Genomic DNA, 22,370 nt, shown 5'->3' on the forward strand with positions numbered 1-22,370 from the left:
GAAGGGGTTTCCAAATGACGAAAACGCGGGGGATGCGGCTCCGGGGCGGGGCACACACCCAAGCTCCGAGGGCCCAGGAGCCGCGCGGCCAGCAGGGGGCGCGCTAGGAGGGCGGGGGCCGGGCTCTCCGGCTTCCGTCCCGCCGCCCTGGGCAGCGCCGCCCCTGGGGCTCGGCTGACCCTGCAGAGCTCGGCTCCCCGCGGGCCCGCGGCGGGAACTACTGACGGAGACGGGGCGGGGTCTCCACGTTTCAATCCCACGCGGCGATTCACGCTCGAGAGCCGCCGCCGCCGCCGCCGCCGCCGCCGAGGCGGGGGCGGGGCCAGGCCGCGGGGCAGCCAATGGCAGGTCAGGGGGCGGGGCCGCCGGCACCGACAGCCAATGGGAGGGCCGGGCCGCGGGCCGGTTGGATTCAAAGGCGCGTATAAGGCGGCCCGCGGCCGGCGCCCGCCGACCCCGCGCATCCGTCCCGGGCCGCGATGGCTCAGCGCCGCGAGGGCCTGGACGAGCTGCCCGCCAGCTGCCTGTCGCCCTGCGGGCCGCCCAACCCGGCCGAGCTGTACAGCGAGGCGCGGCGCCTGGCGCTCGAGGAGCTGCTGGCGGGCGGCCCCGACGCCTTCGAGGCCTTCCTGCGGCGCGAGCGCCTCGGCCGCTTCCTGAGCCGCGAGGAGGTGCGCGCGGTCCTGCGGGCGGCCGAGGGGCCGGGCCGGGGCGGCGCGGCGGCGGGGCCCGAGGACTCCTTCGGCTCGTCGCTCGACTGCTCGTCCGGCACCTACTTCCCGGAGCAGTCGGACCTGGAGCCGCCGCCGCTGGAGCTCGGCTGGCCCGCCTTCTACCGGGGCGCCTACCGCGGCGCCACGCGCGTCGAGGCGCACTTCCAGCCCCGCGGCGCGGGCTCGGGCGGCCCCCACGGCTGCAAGGACGCGCTGCGCCAGCAGCTCCGCGCCGCGCGGGAGGTGAGCGCCCGCCTCGGGCCCCGGCGCGGGGGGCCCTCTCGGGGGCCCCCGACTCGACCCCGCCCCTTGGCTCACAGGGACATGGGGGAAGCCTCAGCCCGCAGGGACGGGAGCGGCGTCCGAGGTCCAGCTCCCGAGAGCCACATCCCGGGGGGCGGGGGGTGGGGGGGACTAGAACTACTCCCAGTTCTGCATTTCAGTTAAAACCGGAGACCGGATTGCTAATTTTCCTGGCCGGCAGCCAACACCGGATCCCAGCTCCTAAGAGTTGCGTTCCCCAGGGAAGAAGTCCAGAAAGGTCGCACTCAGGACAACCGCGGCGGGCGTTGGCGTTGTCGCCAGCCACAGCTCCGGGTCCTACCCTGTAGAAAGCACACACGTTCCAGCGCTAACCTGAGAAGCCTGCCTCTTTCCCTCCGGCCGTAGGCCAGAGGAGGAATGGCCCTCTCTGTGAACGAGGGGGGCTGCCCCGGTTGGTGGTCTCCTAAAAAGCAGATAACCCTGCTTTGGGTCATCTCTCTTCACAGTGGGTTTTGGTGCTGTTGTCTGGAGTCTTACTGTGGGTGGGGTGGGCGGTCTGACTGCAGCAGGGTGCTGGGGACCCAGGGATCTGGGGGAAAGCGTGCAGCACGCGACGGTGGGGGGGGGGGGGGGCAGGGTGGGTGTGGCCGCAGCGCCTTAGTCCAGAGCCCTGTTCGCTGCCGCCCAGCTTGGCTGCCCACTGGCAGCGCCCATCTTCCTGGCTGTCAACTGTGCCAGGGACACACGGGCAGGTAAAGCCCCAGGCCCCGGGCCTTGGTTACACTCAGCAGGGCACCTGTGGCTTAGGATCTCTGCATCCGGTCCGGGAACAAGCCCTGACTCTCACCAGGGTTCTGTGCTTTTCCTGACGGGGTTGCATTGGGTAGAAGGTAGCCTGGCTTAGTGCCTTGCCTTTGAGGGAGTTGGTGTGGTGGGTAGGCTGAAGGTCCTTTTGACATCGCAGATGCTTGACAAGATTAAAAAGATGGAGAAAGGCACGATGGTGGGGTGAATTTCTAGAGCTCGCTTCCAGGAGGAAAATTTGGGCACTTGGAAGTTAAAAGAATTATGAACAGATCTCCCCGTGAAAGAAGGAGGAATTGCCTTAACCTCTGGCCTAGCTCTACTTTTTATTGGCGGCAAAGGGGCCCTGGGGCTGAGGCCAGAGGGAAAACTCAACTCACGTGCTGGCCTTGGAAGGGGCTCGAGGCTGGTGCTCAGCCTCCCTTTGTTCTGAGGGCATTCTATAATACTGGCATTCCAGGTTAGGACCTCCTGCCCTGTTCTGTGCCGTAGTCTAGCGACATACTCATATCTTTAAGATTCTGTATTTGGAACCTGGGCGATTTTAGTGGAGAAAGGTGGTACGTTACCTTTAAATCTGATTGATACTGATATTTTCAGCATCTCTGCCAGGTGCCACACTGCTTGCTCATTCAGCACCTACTGGGTGTCGGATGCTGTGCCAGGGGCTGGGGCCACAGGTGAAGGGCATGATGCTTGCACTTGAGAGTTGACAGTCTGCTGATGGAATGGGTAAGGAAGTTGCTACAGACGGAAAGAAAGTGTCAGGTGAGGCGGTAACCTTGGAGTTGGGTCTAGAAGGATGCTGGGGGCTTGCCAGGCCAGAGGATAGAGACTGGCCCAGAAGGGTGAAAGGACACAGCAGCCAGGTTCCTCACAGCTGGAGCAGAGAGTATGTGAGCGTTAGTGGTAGAAGAGGAGGCTGAAGGGAGACCAGAGCCAGGGTTTGCCTGCTAAAGAGCAATGGGGAGCCACTGAAGGTTTTGACAGAGGAGTGTCATTAGATTGGTGTCCCTGAACAGTAATTCTGGTGGGGGCATGAGGGAGGATGGGTTAGAGAGGGCTGAGGCTGGTGTCTGGGGTGCTTGTAGGGAAGAGGGCACAAGGACCTACTGATAAGAGGGGGGTGCTAAGGCAGTGCTGGGCGGTTGGGTAGGGGAACAGTTTTAATAACAGGACTTGATCATTCAGTAGCCTGGGAGGGTGTTGAGGAATGGGGTAGGAGAATAGGCAAGGAGAAGACGGGAGAGGCAGAGTTGGGGAGGAGAGAGGTTTTTTAGCTTGGGTGGGCAGCGAGGCCACCAAGTTAGTCTACAGGAGAGAGTGAGACTGAGAGTTGGGACCAGGAGAGGAGTTGGCTTTGAGACATGCTAACCTTGAGGCCTCAGAGACCATCTCCTCTCTGCTCTCTAAATGCTCTCTGCTAAACAATGTTCCAAATAATTCCAGGGTAGGTGCACTTATCTCCACTCCACAGGCGATGGAGCCGAGGCATAGAGAAGTTGCCCCAAGGTCACAAAGCTAGGGAGAGACAGAGCCCGGATGCAAACTGAGGAACGGCAGCCCTTAGCCACTGACAGCCCCCACTTTCCGCCTTGTGCCAAGTGGAGATAAGGCACTGTCTCTGTCCTCAGGTGGACAGGCCCTATGGGGGTCAGAGGTAACTGCTAATCTGGTGGCTCGGCCAGTACTGCAGCTCTGGGTAGAGCTGTGCTTTGTGGACACAGGAGTGGCGCCGTCACTCTGGCCACATCCTTTGATGTACCTGTGGCAGCAAGGACAGTGAGGATGCAGGTCTTAGGCTGGTTCAGGATGAGACGAGAAGCCATTAGGCATCCGTGTCCTGATGGTGAAGGCACCTGCTGGTAGGATTGAGCACTTCTAGTGGGTCAATTTCTGTGCTAACCCCTTTACCAGGATTCTCCCATTTACCCTCTCGCCGCTAGGAGGAGGCCACATTAAGAAGAGACCCGGCAGTTAACTTGCCCAAGATCACAGGATTAGTAGGGGACAGATCTGGGCTCCAGCCTGCCTGCCTAGCTCTGGAGTCCGTGCTCATAACCACTGCTCCACACGGACTCCCTGCCATGCGGGAGGATTGGCACCTTGACAAGTTTCATGGCACCCTGACAAGTTTCAACAGGCCGAAGCTTCTTAGCAGTTTCTGAAGATCTGGACATTTTGTTTCCGCGATGCATGTCCTATAATCGGCAAAACGACTAGGGCAGTACTACTTCTGCACTTGTGGGGAAGAAGCCTGGAGTGGTCAGGATGCAGGCACTTGGGAAATGGTAGTGTCTAATCCTAGCTTTGCAGCCCGGACGGCCAGTTTTTGGATCCGTTTCGTCCTCACCCAGCACTCCTGCTGCATGTGGGGTGTCTGGCACAGTTGGCGGGGAGGGGAGAGGCGGGACAGAAGATGGCAAAACCGTTTGGGCGATTCCACCTGCCTTTCCACTCGGCGAGTTCTCGTCCCAGAGTAGGTGTGACTGGGGCTGTGAGTCGGCCAGGCCCTCCATTGGCTCAGTTTCTGTGCGCCTTTCAAAGTTTGGGCATTCCGCCACATGAGTGAGACACGGCGTTTAAAACACGCACGATGTATGTGCAGCGTGGCTTCTGAATGCAGGCTGACTACTGACCCGGTGCTCACTTGAGCTTCACCAAAGCTGGAGGAAATACTGCTTTGCATTTGAGAGCCAAGAGGTTGGCTTCCTAAGGAACGTTTAGAATAATTTGGAGCCGAACAAGATTTTTCCCTGACACACCTACTCTGGAGTCTTTCCCTGTACTCTACTGTGTTAGTTGATGAATCATTTTGTTCTTTGTCTCTGCTGCCATGTGAATTGGTGTGTGGCTGGACTCTGGCCCCTGTGAATCAGGTTGGAGTAGAGACTTTCCCTGGAAGTGCTGCATGCCCTCGATGGGCGATGGGTTTCTGCAGTGGTCCTTGAGGGGTATTTCTGGTTTTGAATGGGAGTTCCTGGGCAAAGCTCATCCTGCCAGGAGGTTCCACACCCCTCAGAGGCACGGTTCTTACCAGCTGCCTGTGTTCCAAAGAGGCCCTTGTGCAATGAGGCACCCTTGGGCATCCATTTGATAACCTGAGCATTAGTAGAAGCAGTGCGTGACGAAGCGTCCTGTCAGGAGGAGTAGCCGCTGAGAAATCTGTTGGAGGCCCCTGGTGTGCATGCGGATGTATCAGAATTTGGGCCCTCCTGATCTTGCTTAATGCTCCTCTGAGTTCCAGTAGAATCTGTCCGGTGTGCTCAGTTCCTGTTCCGGATGCCCCAGTCAGCCCAGAGCAGGATTTCTCAATATTACTACTGTTGATATTTTGGATCAGATAATTCTTTGTCCTGGAGGGCTGTCCTGTGCATTGGATCCTGAGCAGCATCCCCGGCTGCTACCCACTAGATGCTGGAAACGCCATCCCCCGCCAATAGTCAGGATATTCAAGAAGTCTCCCTCCCAAGGAGGGATAGGGACCTATTGCTTAAAGGTTACAGAGTTTCTGTTTGGGGTGATGAAAAGGTTTTGGAAGCAGACCTGGTGATTGCACATGTTGTGAATGTAACTAATGCCACTGAAAATACCCTGAAAATCATGAGCATGGCAGATCTATCATATATTTTACCACAATTTAAAGAAATTGCCAAATGTCCCCTAGGGAAGGAAATTGCCCCTGGTTAAGAACCACTGGCCTGGAAAGTCTATCAGAGGCACAAATGTAGGATGTACCCCAGCAGACAGCATTGCTACTTTTTATCTCTTCTTTTGATTTTATGTATCAGGTGAAGGATTTTGGAATTGATGGCTTGCTTGCTTTCTTTCTTTCTTTCTTTCTTTCTTTCTTTCTTTCTTTCTTTCTCTTTCTTTCAAGTCTGGTGGTGGTAAAATACACCAAATTTACTATTTTTACCATGAAGTGGCATTAATTGTAGTCACATCTTTGCAGCCATGGCCACTGTCCACCTCAGGACTGTCATCTTCCCGTACTGAAGCTCTGTCTCCATTGCACAGTGACTCCCACCCCCTTCCCCTCAGCAGTGCAGCCACCCTTCTGCTCTGTCTGCTGTTATTCCTTCGTTCTTTTCTGATGTCTGTCACATAGCAGAGAAGCTGCAGGATCATCCTGGGTCCTTTGTGGATATGGGATCAGTTCTCTCACCAAAAAAAGTACTGAGTATGCAGGCTTTTGTAAAAATCCTGATGCAAGTGGTAGAGCCCGTGGAGGGGAATTTGGGAATATCCAGGAACATTTCAGTTGCATTTACCCATCGACTCTGCACCTGTGTGTCTGGTCCAGAGACACACCGGCAGAAGCATGAATAGACACGTGCAATAGGCTTTTTGTTTGTGGCACTATTTACAACAGTGAGAGACTGGAGGAGTGGAAGTAGAGGAGCAGGGAGTAAACTGACCCATCTGCGGGGTGGCCCTAGGAAAGGAGCTGTTCTATTTACTGTGACTGAGTGTCTAGAGCTGCAACAACCATTGACATCCCCATTGGCCATCTGTAGCTATTTCAATTTATATGAATTCAAATGAAATATGAAAAATCCGGTTCCTGTGTATCTTAGTTGTATTTCAAGCATTCAGTCTCTGCTGGTAGCTAGTGGCTACCGTGTGGATGGCACAGACAGAACATTTCTGTGGTCCCAGAAGGTTCTGTTGATCAGCACTGCTCTAGAATGTGGTGTATCACATGCTGCCTTTTACCTGCAGGGGGGACATGAACACACACATGTGTATACGTAATACACATCGTTGATGGTAAAGTACGTGTGTACATACGTAGGCATACTTATTTATATTTAGCAAAATGCAAGACCATCTAAGGACAGATCAAAGTCACTATCGTGATGGAGAAAGGAGGCACAGGGATGAGGATGGGGGGTAAGTGACTCTGGAAACACCCTGTTTTGTAGATCGGAGTTTGGAACCAGGTAAGTGCTTTCCATAAATAGAACATAAAGAGAACTCAGAACAATAGCCCCCTGAGTCCCCCCAACCCCTCTGGATGCTGCTGCTTTCTAAAAGCCTAGCTGGCCTAAGTACTTCATGCTGGAACACGCCGGAGGAGATGCAGCTGCCGGTGGGTCCGCGAGGGCAGGCGCTGCTCCCTGCCTGTCTGGAGAGGCGCGGTGCACACTGCGGACCTGGGCCACGCCAGCGCCTCCGTCCCGGTGCTTCTGTGGTTAGTTGTACGACTGCGGGGAAACACCACCCACACGCTAATTCCGGGTCGTGGTGGACATTTACTTTGTCACTTTGTTTCTAAACCCTGAAGATAATACCGAGTCACTTACACACTTTTCAAGAAATTTCAAGGAGGTGATATCTGTTCTATTTAAAGCCTGTAATGAATGGGGAGAGCACGAGGGTGTCCAGAAGCATAGGTGGCAAGGGCACCGGGGGACCGAGGGAACTGGGTCTGAGTGGCACGTGGTCAGTGTGAAGTTCAGCAGCTGGGCTGTCGCCGGGCAGGCCGAGGCTCTCCGAGTGTGCACAGACCTGGGGTAGAACTCCACACATGTGGCTCACGTGCCCGTGCTTTCCGGCTGCGGTGGGAGGGGGGGAGACAGGTGTGGGAAGAAGGGGTGATGGACGGGAACTTCCCGCTTCTGGCAGAGGGAGAGCTGGAACGAGGGGCCCTACACCACCCAGCTAGAGGGCGCTGATCTCAGGGAGAACCACCTGCCTGGGGATAGTGGCAAAACTGGGGATCAGACTCACAAGCTGCCGTATGAGGGCTTCCTGTGTGCTGGGGGCCGGCCGGGGTTCTCTCTGGGCTGAACCCGCGGCAGAGCCTCCAGGACAGGCAGTAGTATTTGCAGACAACAGAAGGAAGCAGAACTTAAGTATCTTGCCGGAGGGTCCATGGTGCTGGAAGGTGGAGGAGCCAGCACCCAAGTCTAGGTCCGCCTCTGCAGCCCGTTCACCCAATGCCTGTGTTCCCCAGGTTTCCTGATGAAGTGCATTCTCCGTTACTCGGCAGTACCACCTGCAGAGAGAAGGGGCTTCCCTTCTAGGGCTGGGGCTTCCAGGCTTCCTTAACATTCCTTCTGTGAACTATTTCGTGTCATTTGTCATCGTCTCCTGATGGGATCCATCCCATGTCCTTTGTGAAATACGGTACTGATCCTTTCAGGATGTATTCCGAGCTCTCAACCCCTTGGACACTAAACCTTAGACTTGTTTAGAATCCTATGTAATCTAACACTCTTAATAGGTGGCTCTGGAGTCGCCCAGACCTGGGCTGGGATTCCAGCTCCCGCCTTTGCTTAAGTGTGTCACTGTGAACAAGTTACCTAACCGCTCCAAGCTTTATTTTTCTCATCAGGAAACCAGAGATAATTACTGGGGTTTTGAAATCCCGAGATATCTCTTTAGAGCTTTTATGCAAGAAAGCCGATGGAAAAGCTTCCCAGATCATGTGAAAATGAACAGAAATGGTTTGTGCTCATCCCGAAGACTGAAAATAGCACGGTAGTTGCTGCTGTATAGCCGTGGATCACTGGGTCCCTTGGTTTAAATCACCAAGGGGTAGTTGGAGTGACCGGATGAGGGTTGTTACCTGTGAGCATGCTGTGGGACTTGACACAGGTGTGGCTGCTCTAGATGTGGCCGGAGAAGTGCCGGAACTGTAGGGTACTGGGTGACAGCTTCTGGCAGTGGGATGTTTCCTCCTTGCATATTACATAGTGACTGATTCGCACCGAGTTGCCAATGGGGATTGACCTTGAATAGACACTCAGAAGCCCCCCTTTTTAGAGCTTTCTAACCCTTAGAGGTTGGGCAGGCCCTTTACAGCACAGGCTGGGATAGTGACTGGGGTGGGGGGAAGGGCTTGATGGGCATGGGATGCCCACTTTCCAGATGTGTCTCTCCCTTGTCCATCCCATGTGATGTGTCAGGGAGTGGGAGCAATGGCTGGTTCCAAGTCCAGGTGTCCTTCCAGGGCCCAGCGACCTGCAGCAGGAAAGTAGCACCTAGGACACGAGTCTAGCCTTGGAAAGCAGGCACTCAGCTGGCCTGTGAATGAGTCCAGGCTGTTGCTGAGCTTGGTGGAGAGAGTGTCTGTTCAGAGGTTTGAGGGACCTCAGGTCTAGTGTAGTCTACGGGACTTGACTGCACGGGGCTGGAGTGGGGAGGTGATGGGGGAGTGGGGTGGGCTCTTCTCTGTTGCAAGCCTTCTGCTCTGGTAAGACAGGAGGGGATGGGTACAGGGAAGGTATGGAGAGAAATACCTCCATCCACCCTCTAAACACCTAGCGTTCAAATCCAATTATTTTCAACACGTACAGGAAAGGCTGGGCCTTTAAAACCAAACAAACCAATAGCTAATTGGATACGTACTCACCACCTAACAAAGGCGGTGTTTGTACATTTGTTTTGATAAGTGGTGAATCAAAGTCCAGTTTAGTAGGCGCCTTACTCTCTGGGCCCTGCTCCTGGGTCCCGGTTTCTAAGCCGGCCAGCCGAGCAGGGTTTCTCGGTCCCTTCCATGGGCAAGCTGGGTGCACGACCACCAGCCCCATGAGACTGGGCGTCCTCTGTGTCCCTCATCGGCCTGGCTTTCTTGAGGTCAGTGAATGAGCCTTGGCTCTGTCTTCCTGAGCTTTCTCTTGTGAGCTCTGCACACAATCCTGTATGAGTACGTTCAGTCCTCTGAAGGTTTTACTGCTGCTCCCGATGCCTTCCATAGCCTTTCTCTCAGGCCTGTTGGGTGTTTTCTGTTTATGTGGAGATGAGTGTGCCTCTACCTCCCCCCAGCATACCCCCCCTCGCCTCCAGCCTGCATAGTCCGCTGCCGGGCTCTTTGCATGGGCTCCTTCCCTTCTCTGCAGCCCTTGTTGCTTCCTGCCTGGCCTGTCATGGAAGCCTCTACCACTGATTTTTCTTCCTTCAGCTGTGAGTCCTCCTAAACATTGCTGAATCTGAAAAATAAAAATATCTGAGTGCCTTCTGGGTTGTAGGAGATGGGGCCAGACCTCCAGCCTGCACCAACCTATCTTCTAGTAGCCACTACTGTTGGGTTCACCACTTCAAACTCCTTACTCTTTTTGGGGGGTAGGATGGGGAGGGGCAGACGGAGAAAGAGAATCTTTGTGGAGCCTGACCCGGGGCTCGATCTCACAATCCTGAGATCATGACCTGAGCCGAAACCAAGAGTCAGGTGTTTGAGCCACCCAGGTGCCCCTGGAGCCCCTTACTCTTACATTTTTAAAAGATTTTTTTATTCATTTGAGAGAGTGCATGAAAACACAAGCAGGGGGAAAGGGGAGAGGGAGACTCTGCTGAGCAGGGGGCCTGACGCAGGGCCCTGGGACCATGACCTGAGCCCAAGGCAGGTGCTTCACCGACTGAGCCCCCCATGCACCCCTCTTTACTCTTTTTTTTTTTAAAGATGTATTTATTCATGAGAGACAGAGAGAGGCAGAGACACAGGCAGAGGGAGAAGCAGGCTCCCCGCCAAGGGAGCCCAATGCAGGACTGGATCCCGGATCCCAGGATCACACCCTCAGCTGCGGAGCCACCCAGGCGTCCTCCCCTGCCCCCCCTCCCTTTTCTCTTTTTAAACCTCCCCCTCCATTGCCTGTTTGGTGATGACTCTGGTTGGCACTCAGGCCCTCCACCATCTGGCTCACCTGAAGGCCCCTCAGCCAGATCCTGCTGTTCCCTCTCACACATGTTCTCTGTTCTGGCCACACTGGCCCCTACCCCATCATTTCCTGCCTCTCCCTCTGCTGCCACATGGTTTTCTGCTCCATTGCCCTCCTCTTCACTTCTTCAGCTGTGAGTCCTCCTAAACATTGCTGAATCTGAAAAATAAAAATGTCTAAATTGGGTCCTTATTTGTGATTCAGCTCAAAGGCCCTCTTCTCCAGGAATCCTTCTTTGCTCTGGTAAACAATTGAGTACCTGTAGCACCTGCACCACAGCAAGGGAGGGGCCTCACTGTCTCCTCCTGTCCTCAAGTTCCCCTGATGAAATTGCCTCATTTTGCCTGCCTGCATCTCTTGTCCCCCCTTTGCAGATAAGTCTGGTATCTGTCAGATTCTTTATAGCTGTTTTTCTGCCTAGCCCGGGGTTTGGCTCACAGCAGACTCTGAAGAGGTGCTGGCTGCTTGATGGAGCACCTGCATTATGCCTGAGCTAAGCCCTTTTCGTCTTTGTCTCATGTAATCCTCACGACAGCCCTTAGACGTAGATGCTGTTATTATCCATCTCTTCCAGAGGAGGAAACTGAGGCTCAGACAGCTGAAGAACTTGCCTAGGGTCACACAGCTAGTGTGCTCCAGAGCTTGGATTGATGCCCAGGCCTTTCTACCTTTGTCCACTATGTTAGATGACCTGGATACAACTCTGCATGGGGTGCCTAAAACCACATGGGAGGATGTAAACTTCTTTTAAAGATTTAATTATTCATGAGAGACACAGAGAGAAGCAGAGACATAGGCAGAGGGAGAAGCAGACTCCTTGTGGGGAGCCTGTTGTGGAACTCCATCCCAGAACCCAGGATCACACCATGAGCCTAAGGCAGGTGCTCAACCGCTGAGCTACCCAGACATCCCACGGAGGATGTAAACTTCTGATGATGCCACCAATTCAGAGAGAACACTGATTTTCAGGGCACCTGGCTGGGTTAGTCTGCAGAGTGTGCAACTCTCAATCTCAGGGTTGTGAGTTCAAGCCCCGTGGTGGGCATGGAGCCTACTTTAAAAAACAAAAAACAAAAAACACTTACTTTAAAAAATTGTGTCCGGGGGTTTTAGCCAAACCCTTCCCCAATAATAGCTCAACAGTTGGGGCTTCATCAACACTGGGGGGGTGGGTGGGGGGGGGTGGGAAGCCGTGGGGAAGGCAGCCATAGAGAGAAATTGGTCTTTCCAGACTCCTCATAGCAGTGACTTTCCGGAGGCTGGCATTTCATGGTCCCTCATCCTGGTAGTGAGACTAGGATGTTGGAGAAAGACCAGAGAATCTCCTGTTTGTCTCTGTGTTGGTTCTTGAACACTCCCCTCCTTAAGGGATCATGGCTATCAGGTGCTGTCCTGAGTCCTCTGGGGGACACAGAGCTGAATCCATCCCATTCCAGGGCCTTCATTCCAGTAGGAGACGTGAGACCCATAAATAAATGCCTTAATGTTCAGAAAAGGAGTTAATGTCTGAAGACACACAGTTTTCACTGTTGAAGTGAGGAGGAGGGAGACCCCCCTTCCAGCCCAGGCTGCTCCTAATGCTGGCTCAGGGAGCTGTCTCCTTGGCTCCAGGCCTTGGCTCAGGCCCTGGCTCTGGCTTGGTTTTCAGGGACTTGTACTAAGCCTACACACCACAGCCCTGCCAGGACTTCACTGAATGCCCCACTCTTAAACCTGCAGAGGGTATGATGAGAGGCTTGGCCCCGGGAGCAGCCTGTTCCCAGCAAGGAAAGCCAGGAGCTGGCAAATGCCTCCTGTGTTGAACTGTCTGGATGGCTCCTACCCTGGACTGGTGAAAGGAATCAATGAACAGATACTTGAGGGGTCTTTTGTACCTTGCACTTTATGTAACATAGTCATTTAATTCTGACCGTACACTTAGTTTGCAGACTCAGGGCCAGACGTTGGAAATAACTGTAATCTGCCTAGGGCTGCATGGCTCAGGCAGCTGTGAACTGATGCTGAGTGTGGAAGATTGAGCAACAGGCATGAATGGAGATATGGTGTTAGGGACAAGAAAGGACTGGTCCGAGGCAGTGCGGAGGACAGTGGCTGGGAGGTGGTCTGGGGGTTAAGTTGAGCCAAGTCTGGATGTATAGGGTATGGTGGCCCGAGTGTCTTTGGAGATGGATGTATCCATGGTTGGGGACAAACCAGTAGTGCAGAAGGTGGGCAGGGGTGCTGTAGGGCAGGGAGTCTTTCCCGGCTCTGGGTTGGGCTCCAGAGTCTGGTCAGTAAGCTGTAAGCTGGTGTTCCCATGAGCTGACAGCTTGCTCTTCCCTATGTTGCCTCACTCTGTAGGTGATTGCGGTGGTGATGGATGTTTTCACGGACATTGACATCTTCAAGGACCTGCAGGAAATAAGTCGGAAACAGGGAGTCGCTGTCTACATCCTTCTGGACCAGGCTCTGCTCTCGCAGTTTTTGGATATGTGCATGGATCTGAAAGTGCATCCTGAGCAGGAGAAGGTTTGTGTTACACATTTCTAGTCTCCCCACAATCAGCAGTGACGACTGAATGTCTGAGACCTACACGGTCTGTACGGTGGTGGGTGGGGGATCTCCATTCCAGAAGAGGCAGCTGAGGCCACGAGCAAAACCATATGCCTGAAATCTCACAGAAAAGAAACCCTAGGGTATGCAAGCTGGTGCAGCCACTCTGGAAAACAGTATGGAGGTTCCTAAAGAAGTTAAAAATAGAGTTACCTTATGATCCAGCAATTACACTACTAGGGATTTACCCCAAAGATACAAATATAGTGATCTGAAGGGGCACCTGCACCCCAATGTTTATAGCAACAATGTCCATGATAGCCAAACTACGGAAAGAGCCCAGCTGTCCATCGACAGATGAATGGATAAGGAAGATGATATATATACAATGAAATATTACTTAGCCATCAAAAAAAAAAAAAGAAATCTTGCCATTTGCAACAACGTGGTTGGAACTAGAGGGCATTATATAAGCGAAATAAGTCAGAGAAAGACAACTATCACATGATTTCACTTGTGGAATTTAAGAAACAAAACAGGAACATATGGGAAGGGAGGGAAAAATGATTAAATCAGAGAGGAAGACAAACCATAAGAGATTATTTTTTTTAAGATTTTATTTATTCATTCATGAGAGACACAGAGAAAGAGGCAGAGATATAGGCAGAGGGAGAAGCAGCCTCCCTGCAAAGAGCCCAATGCAGGATTCGATCCGAGGACCCCAGGATCCTGGGGGATCCCAGGATCCCTGAGCCAAAAGCAGGCACTCAACCACTGAGCCACCCAGAGGCCCCTATAAGAGACTTAATCATAGGAAACAAACTTAGAGTTGCTGGAGAGGAGGGGGTGGAGGGATATGTAACTGGGTGATGGGAATTAAGGAGGACATGTGATGTTATGAGCACTGGGTGTTATATGAGATGATGAATCACTGACCTCTATCTCTGAAACTAATAATATGCTATGTGTTGATTAAATTTAAATAAATTAAAAAAAATTACCACCACGACTAGGAAAAAAAAAGAAACCACAGAGTCAGGACTCAAACCTTGTGCCCCTCGTGTCATGCTCCCGCCTAACCAGGAGCTCAGTTCTTGGCAGCGTGAGGTGCCTGAAACGTGCTGCTTTTGACAGAAGCAGGGGCAGGGCCACCACTGATAGAGCCCCTGGTTTGTTCTTGGCACTGTCCTAGGCTCCTGACAAATGCTCTGTGACTTAGTCCTCACGGCCACTCTGTTGGGGAAGTGGTGGCACAGAGAGTCCAGTGTCTATAATGAGAAAGGAGTGGGATAGGGTGGGTGGACCTGCCTGCCTCTAGTGCCACTGTTCCTGACCATGTCAGGTGCTGCCTGTCGGTTCTTGTTATTCCAAAATTAGGCTTAGGGCACCTGGCTCAGTCGGCTAAGCATCTGCTATAGCTTGGGTCAAGATCCCCCGGTCCTGGGATAGAGCCGCTTGTGGGACTTCTTGATGGGCCGGCCAGGAACCTGCTTCTCCTTCTCCCTGTCTCCCCCCCTCATGCTATCTCTCTCAAATAAATAAATAAAATCTTAAAAAAAAAAAAAAAAAAAAAGGCTTTCTATGTCCTTTGCTCTGAGCATGAAAGTAATTTGAATTTAAGTAGTTAAATGTAAGCTTACATAAGTCAGCTAGCTTGTTCTCTGTAGTGGAAAGAGGCAAGAAAAATTATCATATTTGTTCTTCATCTTTTTAAATCAGGTATCTTAATGTGAGCCCTGATTCCGGGGCTTAATTCATCATTGGTTCGTCACCTTCTCTGAGCCACTTAAGTGTTCTGGAACTAAAGCAGTAAACAAACCAAACTAAGAATTTGGGCTTTGGCCACTGGCTACTTGCATAGTGGATGTCAGCCTGCCACCTTGGTATTATCAAGTAACTTGGTCTACAAAATTTGGCCATTTAACTTCTTCAAGAGTTTTTGGGGGTGGTTTTCCCTAATGAGGAACCTAAGGATTGGATTTAATTAGGTAGTTACTTGATGCTGCTGCTACAAAGCAAATTCATGGTGAAGGTAGAATTAGAGCTTGGAGCCAGAATGAAATGAGCCAGCCGTGTGACCCAGCAGTAGTTGAAACCAAAGGCCAGGTGGACTCCAGGAAAATGCACGTGAGCACAGAAAAAGCACATTATCATCCAGACTGTGACTGCTCTTACCCAGAGCCAGGGAAAGCAATGCAGGATGCCACCGTGGAACCCCGAGGCTCCCTGTCTGAAACTAAGGCTGTGTGTGCTATGTGTGCTAGCAGTGGGAAAATCACGGAGCGTCTCTGGCCACAGTTCTGATCGGGAGACTGGCTCCAAACCGTCTACTCGGCAGAAATCTAGCATTACCTACCGACTCAGTTGCACACTATTGATTGCTGCCCTCGGGAAGAGTCGAAGCAGGGTCTGTACCATTGGACTCAGTAATATTCATAGTGTCTTAACTACTTCCTAGAGAAGCACCGTCTTCTCTGGTGCTTCTCTCACTGGAGTATGTCTGCTGGGGAATCTGTACCCTCATCCAGGGGGGCTGACCTCCGCTGTGCCCCTGGCTCTGCAACTGGTTCTGAATGTCGAGTGTCCTGTCTGTAGGAACTTGGTCACATATTTGTGTGTAGACATGCAAAAGTGCTTTGGCCACAATCACAGAGGCCTGTACTATATTCAGGTAAGTGCCAAAGGGAAAGATGTACACAACCATGCCTAGCTACCCCCATAGTGATATTTTTTAATGCTTATAAAGCTTGGATCAGGAATCAGCCTCTCCTCCAGGAAGCCCCTCACCTTGCCCTCGCCTGCTCCAGTGTGTACCTCTATGGAAGTTCCTAGTTTGTTTAATTTTATTTTAAAATAATTTGATTGACAAAGGAGTTACAAATATAAGGAATTCCTTTTTTAAAAATTTGTTTTTTAAGTAGACACTATGTCCAACATGGGACTTGAACTCAACAACCCTGAGATCAAGAGTCACATGCTCTATCAACTGAGCCAGCCAGGTGCCCCCAAATATAGGGAATTCCTGAATACTCTTTGCCCAAACTGTCTAAATATTAACATATTAACAAGCCTTCGTGTGAATTTCAAAATTGAGAAATAAATTTGATCTAATACTATTATCTCCTCTACAGACCTTACTGATCTCACTGATCATTCCACGAATACCCTTTATCTTGTCCAGGATCCAACCCAGGACCATATCCCCCATTGGGTTGTCATGTCTCCTTAGCATCCTCTCATCTGGAACTATTCCTCTGTCTTCCTTTGTCTTTTAGGGTCTTGATGCTCTTGAAGAACACTAGCCAGTGTTCTATAAAATTTGGGTTTGTCTGACATTGCCTCATGGCCAATTTCAGATTATTTGTTTTGATAAGACCACAGAAGTGATGTTATGTCATAGCATAGTGTTTTTGTTTTGTCTTTTGTTTGCATTTTGAAATAATGACAGATTCACTGAAGCTGCAAAGGTGATTGAGGTTTCCATGTTTCCTTCATCCAGTTTTCCCCAGCGGTTACATCTTATGTACCATAATACAAAATCAAAGGCTGGAAATTGGCATTGGTACAATGTGTGCCTAAAGTTCCATGCCATTTTATCACCTGTGGACATATGTGTACCACAATGCAGAACTGGTCTATCACAGTGATCTCCCTCTTGCTTCCATTATGGTCGCATCTCCTCCTCTCTCTGTGCCCTCCTCCCCATTTTTAACCCCTGGCAACTAGTAGTTTGTTTCTCATCTATAATTTTGTCATTTAGAGAATGTCCTCTAAATGGAATCATACAGTATGTGAGGTTTTTTTTTCAAGACATTTATTTTAGAGAGTGTACGTGTGCAAGAGGGGAAAGGGGCAGAAAGAGGAGAGAGAGAATCTGAAGCAGATTCTGTGTTGAGCACAGAGGTTGACATGGAGCTTGATCTCTCGATCCTGAGATCATGACCTGAGTCAAAACCAAGAGTCAGATGCTTAACTGACCGTACCACCCAGGCGCCCCTGTATGTGACCTTTGTAGATAGGCTTTCTTCATCCTGCACAGTACCTTGAGATCTACCCAAATTGTTGTGTGTATAGTAGCTTGTTGTTTCTACTGCTGAGTCGATACATGTGGTATGGTGGTAGCACACTTTGTTTAACCAGTCACTCACTGAAGGATTTGAGAGAATTAAATGAAAAATTTTAACATTTCCTTTGGATCATGTAGGATTTCTAAAGGTATATAGTTCCTATGGTACTGATTTGCTCCAAAGAATGCAGATGGTCTTGATATTTTACATACCATTGGATATAAGTTTCTGTGCATCCTTTGACGAGGGTAATTATGCCTACAGAGGCCCCGTGGGGCCCCAATGTATTGGTGCCCTTTTGGTAAACTTGTTCTTATAAGAGATGTGATATTGCTAATTAAGCCATGTGTGCTATGAGTGTTCAGCCTCGGAAGTCTTGTGTTAGGGCTTGTCCTGTTCTGTGGGGTACCTGGGGATGGGCTGTTATTCATTAACTGATGCTGTTAAATAAAAGGGCAGGGGAAATACCAGCTTAGCTTCTTTAAGCCTTTGTTAAAATGATACTTATTACTAGCATGTTTTCTTTGAGGATTTTATTCCCCACATTTTGTTTCAGAATCACTTCTTGGATTCTCTTGTGTCCTTTCCTCAAAAGTGAGTCTTCTATTGTGAGTCTCAAAAATCAATGTAAGCCAAGGGCACACAAGACAGACTCAGCCAAGTCGCATTACTGGGGTCACAAGCATGCCTGCTAGTGTGCCGGGTAGGCTGTTACTGAAGGGGACTGGGGGCCGCTCCTTTGCCAACGAGCGTGTCTGTTCAGGAATTGTAAACCAAGCCCTCTTAATCATTTGCTCACTGGATTGTTTCTTTTTCTCCCATTCCCTGCTGACAGCTGATGACTGTTCGGACCATTACTGGAAATACATACTATGCGAGGTCAGGAACTAAGATAGTTGGGCAGGTTCATGAAAAGTTCACGCTGATTGATGGCATTCGAGTGGCTACGGGCTCCTATAGGTAAGTCTCTAGCCTGCCCATGCTTGCTACTCTAACCTTTGGAGGAGGTGTGTGCTATATAAAGGTAAAAATGGCTTTTTCCTCTCAATGGGAGCCTTTGTGGCCAAGCATTCTGATAGGTGTGTATCTGCGGGTGTTGAGTACATGAGTCAGAGCCTCCTCTTGCAGAAGGTGGTCTGGGTGTGGGGTCACCTGCCCTGCCCTATGGGCCACAAAACTAAAGTACAGATGTTGAAACTTGCCTGGAGACCCCCAGTGAACGAGTCCTTGATTCCAGCCTTGGTCAGGCCTATAGTGGGAGTCACTGGGGGTCACCAGTGACAGGAGCGGTCTCAAATTCTGTTCCTTGGGGCCTTTGACCATCCCCTACCCCTTGTCCCTGCTCACTTGTAGGTAGGGGCAGTCGCAGGCCTCGGCATCAGTGTGGAGGACAGCCGAAGCTGTCACCTTACCCTTAAATCCTTCACCTTCCTTCAAGCCTGGTAACCTAGTGCTTGGGTTTCAAAAGTCCTGGTCCCTGTTTCTGGCCCTACCTTTGAAGTCTCTCCTTGGCAGTAGCACTTTACAGCAGGGTGCTGGGAAGTTGAAGAGGGAGGAGATGAATGGTTAACACTGATCTCCAGAAGTGAAGACATACCATGTTTTCTTATGTGGTTCTGTTGGTGGTGTGTCTGTGAGTGAGATTGGTGGAGTGCATGAGGTATGTCTTGAGTTTATAAAAGAAAAACTCCTTTAAAAAAACATGCATCTCTGGGTTATGATTATGTGTCAGCCCTGGGTAAAGGCAGACACGAAAAGAGTTGTGGAAGCTGAGACGGTTGGATCAAGAAACTTGCAATGCCTGTCTTTTCAGACAGTACTGTTGTTGCTCAGAGCAAAATTCACACTCTTCCTTGAGACCTCCTTTCATAAGACGTTTATAAATAACTGGAGGAAACTAGATTTTCACCCAAAATAGGCTTTATCTATGTTATGCAAACTTAGTCTTGAATGGTTTTTGGCTATTCTAAAATATATAAAAATTACATTACTCTCTATAAAAGAAATATGCTACCTATGAGGATGAGGATGGTAGCTTCTATTTGTTGAGAGCATTTCATGATCCTGGTGTTGGGTAGGTGTCTTGTTTGCATGATTGAGGGTTTTCAATTTCAACCCTCACTGAGGGTTTCCAAAAGAGTGTTTCTTCTAAGGCTTCGAAGGTCATTCTCAAGGTAGAATTGCATTAGCAGGGATCCTTGGTTGCCAGAGACAGAGATGATGCTATATTCTATGATCTCTCATTTAAAACATCCTATTCTTAATACAAACTTTTTTATCACTGGGGTGATTGCAAGTGTAGAAAGCTAGTTTGAACTACTTTATGCAAAGTAAAATTTATTGAGTCCCATAACTTGGAAGTGTAGAAAGGTGCAGTTGGTTTTCAGCTCGTCTTGACCTGGAGGGCATACATTTATCAGAATATTGTCCCCTGGCTCTGCTTTTCTCTAGCTGATCTTTATTCTCAGTCAGGCTATCCCTTTGAAGGCAAAGATCCAGGCTTACTTACATAGCCATTAGTAGCTATCTCCCAAAGAGAGAGACTTTCTTTCTGTTTGCATTGTCATCAGTCCTTGAAAAATTAGTTGGGGTGGGTAGGGTTTTGGTACTAGAGGAAGGAGAAGGGATGCTGGACAGGCAGGACCACTAATTCTGAATCAACAGTGTCATCCTTAGAAGGACAATATCATCTCCCTTTGGAAGTAGCAGTATTGGAGGAGCACTCTACTAGCCATTCTTTTTTTTTTTTTTTTCTTAAGATTTAATTTATTTATTCAGGAGACACACACACACACACAGAGAGAGAGAGAGAGAGAGAGAGGCAGAGACACAGGCAGAGGGAGAAGCAGGCTCCATGCAGGGAGCCTAACGTGGACGATTCCGGGTCCCCAGGATCATACCCTGGGCTGAAGGTGTTGCTAAACCACTGAGCCACCAGGGCTGCTCTATGCTAGCCATTCTTAATGACTGGGGTCTAGTCTACGGTCTACCACTAGCTTCCCATTGTGACATCACTAGCTAGTTTCCTCACTTCTAGTCCTTTCTAGTTTTTAGAAATCCTGAGGCTGAGGAGGTGTAGGTCTTAGTGTGTTGGTTAAACAGCTGGCCTTTTAACTTCTCTTAGTGCATACCTATGTTGTATACTGGAGTGAGGCCAGTTGGATTTACACTGCATGGTAGGTGTGCGCTGTCACCCAGCTGTGACTCCTGGAGCAGGATACCTGGGGTTTATTGTTCAGTTTGACAGTAAGTAAACCTAAAGAGATTGCTCATCCTTACCAGCTTCTCTTTGTTTGTTTTTAATCCTTAATTAAGTTTTACATGGACAGATGGCAAATTAAATAGCAGTAACTTGGTCATCCTGTCTGGCCAAGTGGTTGAACACTTTGATCTGGAGTTCCGAATCCTGTACGCAGAGTCGAAGCCCATCAGCTCCAAGCTGCTCTCTGACTTCCAGATCAGTGGCAGGTTCGACCATCTAGTCGACCGGAAGCCCCTGGCTAAGGAGCTCACGTTGGGCGGCCTGCTGCGCCTGCGGCTGGCCCGGCTCTCAAGCACCCCCAAGAAGGCCGAGCTGGGGTATGAGGCGCCTGCTGAAGGCAAGGCAGAGGCCAGGCGCCACGATTCCGAGTCCTCTACTGTCAGTGACGAGGACCTCAATGGCCTCAGGGACAAACCAGAGGGCAGGAGGATGACCGAGGCCGCCACTCAGACGGAGCCAGGAGAGGAGGCACCAGCAGTGAGCAGGAGTGATGTGGCGACCCAGGCCAGCATGGCCACGGCGTGTGCGGGGACCCAGACCATGGTCACCACCAGGGCCGCGACCTCCCAAACCGTGGTTCGGTCCACGTCAGCCACCACCCAGACTGACGTGGACGAGAATGTTCTCTTTTCTCAGGGCACCCAGTCTAAAGAAGGATCACCAGTATCCAGGATGTCTGTGTCCAGATCTTCCAGCCTGAGGTCTTCCTCCTCTGTGTCTTCCCAGGGCTCAGTGGCCAGCTCACTGGGCTCCCAAGCATCCAGCAGAGCTGCTGACCTTGTCCCCTCTGGACATGCCAAGTTCTGGGGCACCCCTCACTTGGATCTGTGCTTACGAGACTCCTTTAGGAACTTGAATCAAGAGCGCCAGTTTCACTTTGCTGGCATCAGGTCCCGGCTCAACAACATGCTGTCCATGCTCTCCAGGAGAACCTTCCTGACTGAGAACTACCTTGGTTTTCATTCCGGAAATGTTACCAGAGCGTCGGTGAATCTGCTGGCTGTGAGAGATATCGCGTTGTATCCCACCTACCAGTGAAAGCTCAGCGTTCAGCCCTCTGGGTCCTCCAGGCACCCACCTTGACAGCTTGTTCCCTCGACCTTTGGTCACTCCGATGTTCTCTGAGTTCTATAAACTGCACATTATTTTACATGTTTTTATCCTATTTTTGTCACGTATAAACCAGGTGTTGGTTTTATGGTTGAAACACTATGGGTTTTCAGTTTCTTTGCACTATGATATTGATAACTCTTAAAGGGAGTGTTTAGGGTTCTCAGGTTAATTCAGGTAAGAGAGAAGATATGTTTTGTTTTGTTTTTTCTAGATTTGTGTGCTCTTCTGTTTTAGAGATTTGAACACCAATTTTTGTGATCAAAATCCTGCTTAGAAGACACCATATTGTCTGTCTTTTCTTTAAGATATCTATGTTCTTAGCATTAAATAAATATAAACAACCTTTGTGTGGTGACTGCTCGAGTATTATTTTTCCCATCTGATACTTTTCCCTTTAACCCTGGGGGTGTCACAAGTAAATGCATGAAATAGCTATTTTTGCAGGGTTTTTTTTTTTAAATAGTGTTGGGATGGGGAAGAAGTAGATGATCCAAAGTGCTGAAAGAGAAAATACCCACCTAAAAGTTAGAAGACATAAAATTAAGTGTCAGGGTCGTGCCTTCCTTAGTGATAGGAATGTCAGTGTTACTGTTTAGTTCGAAGGAGGGAACTTGCCAGGAACTGCAGGTCTTTTCATGTGCTCTGCTTGTCTTTTCTTCAAGGAAAAACCTTGAGCTATTTAGACAAGAACCTTGGTTCTCTGCTTTTCTGTCCAAGGCGGCCTCATGTGCATTCCTGGATTCATCCCTGATATTAATTCTAGTGGCCCCATGGGCCTCATTTCATCAGATGGGTGTATTGACAATGATTTAGCAATCTAATATCCTGGAGCAGGGGCAGAAGAGGACACTGACAATTATCCCAGATTCCTGGTCCGGTGGCAGGCCATGCAACTGGTTTCTACACCCTGCTAATCAGGATCGGTATGGCTGGGGAATCCTGTTTTTGC

At 50.4% G+C, this 22,370-nt stretch overlaps 1 protein-coding gene across 1 annotated transcript; it reads left to right on the forward strand.

Annotated features, from left to right (window-relative positions):
* Positions 1–464: 464 nt before the first annotated feature.
* Positions 465–21,776, forward strand: FAM83D (family with sequence similarity 83 member D). Its single transcript, XM_038572312.1, has 4 exons — positions 465–956; positions 12,788–12,955; positions 17,882–18,006; positions 20,362–21,776. Exons 1-4 carry the CDS (start codon positions 480–482, stop codon positions 21,344–21,346), a joined length of 1,755 nt encoding a protein of 584 aa, XP_038428240.1. The 5' UTR covers positions 465–479; the 3' UTR covers positions 21,347–21,776.
* Positions 21,777–22,370: the final 594 nt, after the last annotated feature.

Source organism: Canis lupus, chromosome 24, assembly GCF_011100685.1.
Source record: "Canis lupus familiaris isolate Mischka breed German Shepherd chromosome 24, alternate assembly UU_Cfam_GSD_1.0, whole genome shotgun sequence".
In the NCBI taxonomy this organism is placed as follows: Eukaryota; Metazoa; Chordata; class Mammalia; order Carnivora; family Canidae; genus Canis; species Canis lupus.

Excerpts from the sequence above, each read along its gene's own strand:
- FAM83D (XM_038572312.1), top strand. The coding sequence starts at position 480 with ATGGCTCAGCGCCGCGAGGGCCTGGACGAGCTGCCCGCCAGCTGCCTG. Across the intron at positions 957-12,787 it reads AGCTCCGCGCCGCGCGGGAG|GTGATTGCGGTGGTGATGGA; the intron begins GTGAGCGCCCGC and ends CTCACTCTGTAG. Across the intron at positions 18,007-20,361 it reads GTGGCTACGGGCTCCTATAG|TTTTACATGGACAGATGGCA; the intron begins GTAAGTCTCTAG and ends TCCTTAATTAAG.